Source organism: Pteropus medius, unplaced genomic scaffold, assembly GCF_902729225.1.
Source record: "Pteropus medius unplaced genomic scaffold, Ma_sr-lr_union100, whole genome shotgun sequence".
Taxonomy (NCBI): Eukaryota; Metazoa; Chordata; class Mammalia; order Chiroptera; family Pteropodidae; genus Pteropus; species Pteropus medius.
In genome coordinates, this window is record NW_024350923.1 from 4,025,403 (window position 1) to 4,032,868 (window position 7,466).

A 7,466-nucleotide genomic window follows, 5' to 3' on the forward strand; every position below is an offset into this window, starting at 1 on the left:
TCACGTGGCTCAGCATGTGACAGCCCTGCCCTGCTATCTGGAGTTGAGCCAGGAAGAGGCAGAGGGCTGAGCCAGCACCAGGTGGGGCTGAGCCGGGGTTGAGCCTGGAATTCCTCAGCCAGGAACCAGGCTCAGAGAGGGACAGCCACTGGTCTGAGGCCACACAGCAATCAGGGACCTACCTGGGGAGTTACTGGTGGGTGGGAGGGGTGTTACAGAATCCTGAGGGCCTCTCCCTAGCCAGGGACCCCCTGCAAAGGCTAATTCTGAACTTGCCATGAATTCAGGAACATCTTGGGAGGTCCCCAAAGAGGCCTGACCTCCTGGCACAGCAATCCTATTCTGGTCTGGCAGTGAAGCCCCCCCAGTATGAGGGGGAACTGCTCCTCGAGGAGGAATAGGGGCCAGTCCTCTCCCCTCTCTGGGTTGAATGCCTCTGTTACAGATGAGACAACAGGCTGAGAGGTGCAGTGACCAGGCCAGGACCACACAATGTGAGGGGCGGGTGGGGATTCTAGCCCAGCCAGGCCTGACTTCCGGGCCCTCGTGTAGGATTCGAGTGAGGGTCACCCCCCACTTCTGGGAGCCTCATGTCTCAGCTGGAAGCAGCAGCCACCTTTTCCTAGACATCTGCTGTGCCAGGCACTGGCCAGAGTCCTCGGCACATCAGCTTGGGGACCTCGCACAGCCTGTGATGATCACTGTCCTCATGGTTTTTAATCTAAAAAAAAAATGGTAGAGCTTCAATTCACCTCAGCGCAGGGAAGTGGCGGAATTGGGTGCGCAGTGGGCCCGGTGTGCTCCTGTTTGGGACACAAGGCACGGGTAACATGCTTTTTCTGCTTCTCGACACCCCAGGAGTGTCTGAACTGGGAGCGACATCAATCGCTCCTGTTTGCTTTTTTGTAAGAAACGACTATTATTTTTATAATGAGAACAAAAACATAAAACCTACTACCTATTCCAGAGAAAATCATTTGACATCGGTGAGGGGGATGTGGCTGCTCCTTTCTGGGGGTGTGACAGTCAGTGTTTACAGTCTGGACCTGCTGGCCTTGTTTGGTTCTCTGCCCTGCAGGCCACACCATCCGTGTTTAGCCGGTCCCTCCATGCCAGCTGGCAGGCAGTCCCAGGGCCGGAGGGTCTAAGGGAAGAGGTGGTATCATTAGCCCCCAGAGGGTCAGGGGCAACCAGGGAAAGCTAGACCAAGACGAGCCAGATCTGTGGGTGCTGGGTCCCTGAAAAATACCCCAGCTTCTCCCTTTCCCCCACCTCTGTCTCCTCCCAGTGCCTCCCATCCAATGAATTTAATCAGAGAACCTGTCGCTCATGTATTTGAAAACTCTCCTCTCCAGGAGCAGTTTGCCAGTGACGGCCAAACTCCACGTCTGGACTGATCTGGTGTTGTTTTGCTAATGACAGAGTTACTGAGCATTGAATTTGGGGAGGCCTGGAGTTGAAAGTGCCTGCTTCTCAAATGCATCCGGTATCACCGTATGGGAACACTGAAGAGACCCTTACTCAACTCCGGACATTCGTGTTTATACTCTTTGTGACAGTGTTTTAAAAAATAATTTTTTTTTTTGTCATTTAGATGTAAATATATATATGCATATATATATGTATATAGATATACACGTTTGCTTTTAATAAAGTTAGAATAGTATCATTAATCATTGTGTGTCATAATGTCAGGTTATGAAACAAGCTACCAGGAAAATGTTCCAAAGTGAATCCAATTTAATAAAGCAATTTAAAATTAAAAGTTACTGACAGAACACAGGAGTCCATGTGTAATCAGGACTTTAAATCATCCTGGGACTCTAAACTGCAGGATAGCCTCTTTTTTAGGCATGGACTGGGACCTCAGAGAAATCGTGCAATATTATGAAAAGTCAGCATCTAAGAAATAGCTAGCATGCCGTCGGGCAGGTGTTGCTGGTGGGGGTTGGCATGGGGGTGTTGGGGACACATCAGCCCTGGCGTCTTCCTCATACGGAGCCGGTCACCACTTCCTAAGCAGGGCTCTGCTCCGATCCTATCTTCTCTTTGCTTTCTGGCTGTTTCTTAAAACGTACTCTGCTTAATTTCATCTTGGGGGAACGGGGGGCGGGGGTCTCTTCTGGCGAGAGATACAAAACCAATGAGCTCAACAAGCCTTGTCCCTTCTCCCCTGAGCAGACAAGCCTGACCTGGAGATCTTCCCCTTCCTTGGATGACACACCCCGCCTCAGGGTGGGAAACACCTGGCCACCTTGACATGCGTCCACTGGGTCTGTGGGTTTCTCTCCCTGCCTCGCACAGTGGTTGGGGCCAGATGGTGGGCTCTCAGGCTGCAGCTTTGAGAGGCAGCATTCTCCTGCAAAGCCTACAGACCTCGCTTCATGGCAAGAGGGCCCTTCCCTGACCTTTTCCTCCCTTGGCTGTGCTGGGTTCTCTGTCAGAGGAATCAGGGGAGGCGTGGCTACCAGCCAGATGCACTTGGCTGAATTATTTCTTTACTTAGTGGCCTCAAGCAGAGAGCGGGGCAGATAGATCATAGATGCTGGTCTCCGCCTGGGCCCGAGGGCCCCATTTCCAATAGGCTTTTGGGAGTTGCACTCCCGAAGGGGCAAAGGCTCATTCCTGGCGGCCTCATGCTCCTGCAGAGCCTACAGACCCCTGGCCTCCCACCCCCTGCTCCACCGAGCCACTCGGGTCACACCGCCCATCTGAGGCAGCCATCTTCCCTCCTCCTGGCCGTGTCTCCTGCCTGCCCGCTGAATCCTACAAGACTGCATCCTCTTGGGACATCAAAGTCCACTGATCCCCCACTAGACCCATGACCTCCTGACCCTTCGCCCCCTACCCCGAGCCATGGCCACACGCTGGACTTTGTCACTACTGCATATACCCTCTGACCATGGCCTCCCAGCCTTGGCCTTCCATCCCCGATCTGCAGCCTCTTCCTAGCCGCTGGACCTCAAGCCCTGCTTTCTCTTCGGTTCCTTCCAGTCTCCCACTTCTAGGCACTGCTGACGCGACTCTACCTGTCTGTTTCACCCATACCCGCACCTGGGTGTGGTCCAGAGGCAGTTCCGCCACCTCGAAAGCTCTGCAAATTCATGCCCCCCACGCCCCCAGCTCTCCACCTTCCCGGCAGCCCTGCTGGGGTGGATATTTGTCATCCATTCTTTTGTCCGTCCATCCAATCACATTTGAACCCCTACTTAAGTGACTGACACAGTCCTCTACTTGAAGGGTACATGGTGAGCAGCCATCTGGGGGGACAGACAATGAAACCACAGAAACCCAGAAGGGAAAAAGTTCATACTGTGCTCCAAGATGGCTGGGCTAGCTTACAATCTCACTGACAGTGTACAAGAGTTCCCTTCTCTATATCCAGGCCAACGCTTGTTATCTCTTGTCTTCTCGAAGACAACCGTTCTTACAGGCGTGAGACGATAGCTCATTGTGGTCTTGATTCGCATTTCCCTGATGATTAGTGATGTTGGGCACCTTTTCACATATCTGTTGGCCATTTGGATGTCTTCTTTGGGAAAAAAAAAATGTCTACTTAGCTCCTCTGCCTATTTTTTTTTTTTTTTTTTTTTGCTTTTTTTGAAATATTTTTTAAAACATTTTAAAATATTTTAAAATATTTTTTAGGCGAGGCAACTCTTGGTTGACCTCACAGATTGTAAGGACTTTGTCAGCTTACGATCCTTTATTTTTTAATTTTTTACACCTACAGCACCTGCTCTTCCAAGGTGGTCTCCCATCCAAGTGCTAACCAGGCCCGACCCTGCTTAGCTTCCGAGATCAGATCCTCTGCCCATTTTTTAATTAGATGGCTTGCTTTCTTTTTTTGTTATTGAGCTATATGAGTTATTTATAAATTTCGGATATTAGCCTCTTATCTGATACATGGTTTGCAAATATTCTCTCCTATTCTGTAGGTTGACTTTATATTTTTCTTGTTTCCTTTGCAATGAAGAAGCATCCGAGTTTGATGTGATCCCACTTGTTGATTTTTTGTCTTCCGTTGTTTGTGATTTTAGTGTCACATAAAAAAAAATAAATAACTGCCAAGACTAATGTGAAAATGAATAAAGGAAATCTCATTTAAAATGGAGTTGGGAAGCCCTGAAGAGGGGCAGCACTCACCACACCCTGCAGACTCCACCAGGAAGAAGCCTCCTTTGCTGCCCCAGCCAGAGCAGGGAAGATTTTCTCCTGGCATAGCAACAGACACAGCCCACGAGAAGCTGCCAGGACTCAGCCAATGGAAAGCCACTATGCTTCGAACTCCCGGTTTCCTCCAATGGCCATTTTGTTTATCCCAGCCCCTCCCAATTCACCCTTTTTCTCTATAAAATAACATTCCTCTCCTTTGTTCTCCAGACTTACTTAAGGTTTATCCCAGCTTGCGTGTCCCGAATTGCAATTCCTCTGCCATTCCCGAGTAAACCCATTTTGCTGGTAAAAATAACTGGCTTTTTTTTTTTTTTAAATTAACTTTATCGGGGGAACATCGGTTAATACAGTTATATAATTTTCAGGTGTACATTGTAACTTGACATCTGTATATTCCATTGTGCGTTGACCATTCAAAGTCCAGTTTTCTTCGGCTACTGTATATTTGATCCCCTTTACCCACAATAACTGGCTGTTTTATTTTTAAGATCCACACCAGTGTCAAAGAGCCTCTTCACTACTTTTTTTTCTAGGAGTTTTATGGCCTCAGGTCTTACGTTTAAGTCTTTGACCTATTTTGAGTTAATTTTTATAAGTGGTATCAGATAGAGGTTCCGTTTCATTTGTCTGCATGTGGTTACCCAGTTTCTTCAACACTGTCTGGTGAAGAGGCTATCCGGGGAACTAAATGCATAGTTTAAAACACTTTCCAGATGTTTCTAACCAGGGTGCCCGCCAGTGCTATGGAGCGTCAGCCTGGGCAAGGTGGGAACTTCACGGGCTCCCTTGCAGGGCCCAGCCTGGCAGGTTCAGGAAGCTGTGAACCCTGCTGCAGGGTGAGGATGGGGTCAGTCAGCACCCACCGCAATCTTGGCCTCCCAGCAGCCCTGCCAGAGCTCCTTTGCAGATGCCCAAGCTGAAGCTCGAGGGTTCCTGGTAGGTGGGCACGCGGCTAGCAAGTCCCGTGGTGGGAGCCCTCTGTGGGCTGCTATGGGGACTCCTTGCTCACCTGCAAACACACCAAATGAGGCCAAGAGGTCGGGCTAGGGATGACCAGCAACACTGAGGAGAGCTTACGGGCCTAACACTTTTCTAAGGCTTTGCCCGTAACTCAATAATCTGGCAACAGCCCTAGACTGTATTGCCCAGTAGCCCCGTTTTACAGGTAAGGAAACAGAAATGGAGTTAATTACCCAAGTCACAAAGCCAGGAAGTGGCTGAACAGAGATTCCAACTTGGATCTCGCATCCCTGAGGGCTTGGGTCCTGATTTTTGTGAACCCCACACACACCACCACCCACACACACACACACACACACACCACACACACACACACACCACACACACACACGACACGCCCCCATGGGGCCGCCTCTCCCGCCTCACGCCCCTCCCGCCCCTCCCGGGGTCGGTGGCCTAAGGGGCGGGACGGGGCGGGTCGGGGGTAGGTCCGGGCCGCCGGTAGGAAGTGCCGGGCCCTGCTGCTGGGACACCCGGGGCCGCCACCACGAGTCCTCTGGCGACATAGGGATATGGAGGCGGAGCCGCTGCTCTATCCGGTGGCGGGAGCCGCAGGTCCTTCTCCGGGCGATGAGGACCGACTGGGGGTCCCCGACGGGCCCGAGGCTCCGGTGAGCAGGGACCCGAGGAGGGGCCGAGGGGCCGAGGGCCCCCGGGCGGGGATGGGATGCTGCCCCTGAGGCGGGGAGTGCGGGGACATCCGGGCGGCCGGCAGCGGGAGTGCCGAGGTTGGGGTGCGGGGCCCTCGGTCCCCAGCCCGGTGCGAGCGCCGCGTGTCCCCCGCAGCTGGACGAGCTGGTGGGTGCGTACCCCAACTACAACGAGGAGGAAGAGGAGCGCCGCTACTACCGCCGCAAGCGCCTGGGCGTGCTCAAGAACGTGCTGGCGGCCAGCGCGGGCGGCACGCTCACCTACGGCGTCTACCTGGGTACCCGCCCGCCGCGCGCCCAGCCCGAGGGCGCTGCGCCCGGCCCCACGGCTTCCCCGTCCTCACCCGCCCAGCGCCCTCCCTCCGCAGACCCGGTTAGGGAAAGAGAAACCTTAGGGGCCCGTTGGCCACCCTTCCTCTTTCACTTCCCTGCCCGCTGCCCTCGAGCTGCAGCTGCGGCCCCGCCACGTGGGGCGGGGCGAGACCGCGCAGTGGCCCCGGCTCCCAACCCAACCACAGGCTTCTCCCGGGGCGGGCAGGGGGCTGGGTGCCTTGGGCAGGTCTGCTGGGGAATCAGGAGCGCTGAGGTCCCAGAGACCTGGGGAGCTAGGCGGAGGGTGGAGGGGCAGGGGCAGGCGGCCCGGACTCAAGTCGCCGACGCTGCCATGGCTGGCAGGGCCCTTGTCCCAGCCTGGCTTTCCCCGTCCTCATGGGCATTGGAATCCGGCATCCCTTTGGTAAAAGAGTTCCAGCCTCTGCTTGGTTGCCTCCGCCTCCCCTCCCCCAGCCAGGTGGCCCCCTCCACGCCTGCTTCCTGTCCCCAGGCCTCCTGCAGATGCAGCTGATCCTGCACTATGACGAGACCTACCGCGAGGTGAAGTATGGCAACATGGGACTGCCCGACATCGACAGCAAGATGCTGATCGGCATCAACGTGATGCCCATCGGGGCCCTCCTCTATACACCTGTGCTCATCAGGTGTGATGCTGCTGTCCCCTTGAGGGCTGGGGCGGTCACCCCGACCTTGAAGAGGTGCAGGGGCTGTTGGCCCATGGGTCTCAGGCTGCCCTGGTGGCCTTGGGAGCTGGGGAGTTGTGAGAGGCCTCGCCTCTCTGGAAGGGTGAGAGAGAAGGGGTGAAGCGGGGTGTGAGGAAGGAATGGAGCTTTGCTGGGGGCACACTGGGTACTGGGTTTCAAACAAAGGAAATTTATTCTGGCTCCTTCTCTCAGCTTATCCTTGCGCCCTCCTCTGTGGCCTGGAGCAACAGTGACCTTTTGGAGTCAGGGCTATAGAATCTCTGGAGAGATTCTGATCAGCCAGCAAAGCTCAGGCACCCACCCCTGGCTAATCAGCTGTGGCCAGTGTCAGAGGGACATTTCTCACTAAAAGGGCATGGCTGGGCAGGTGCCCAAGGAGGCCTGCTGTAGAGTGAGCCTGGAGGTATTTAGTCCAGCCTCCTGGCCAGTGCAAAAATCCCCCCCAGAAGCATCCTACTCACCGGGAATTGGTCTGTGCACAGATGGACCCAGAGACCAGTGGACAGATGAGACAGGTTTAGTTACCCTATATTTAAAAAAAAAAATCTTTGATCACATTTGCACAAACAGCATTAGAATCATA

At 53.8% G+C, this 7,466-nt stretch overlaps 1 protein-coding gene across 1 annotated transcript in view; it reads left to right on the forward strand.

The window, feature by feature from the left end:
* The first annotated feature begins 5,608 nt into the window (after nt 1-5,608).
* UNC93B1 (unc-93B1 regulator of TLR signaling) overlaps nt 5,609-7,466 on the forward strand; it is a 10,449-nt gene continuing 8,591 nt past the window's right edge. The window contains 3 exon segments of the mRNA XM_039840654.1: nt 5,609-5,807; nt 5,983-6,124; nt 6,670-6,823. Coding sequence (XP_039696588.1) covers nt 5,709-5,807; nt 5,983-6,124; nt 6,670-6,823 — 395 coding nt within the window. The 5' untranslated portion in view covers nt 5,609-5,708.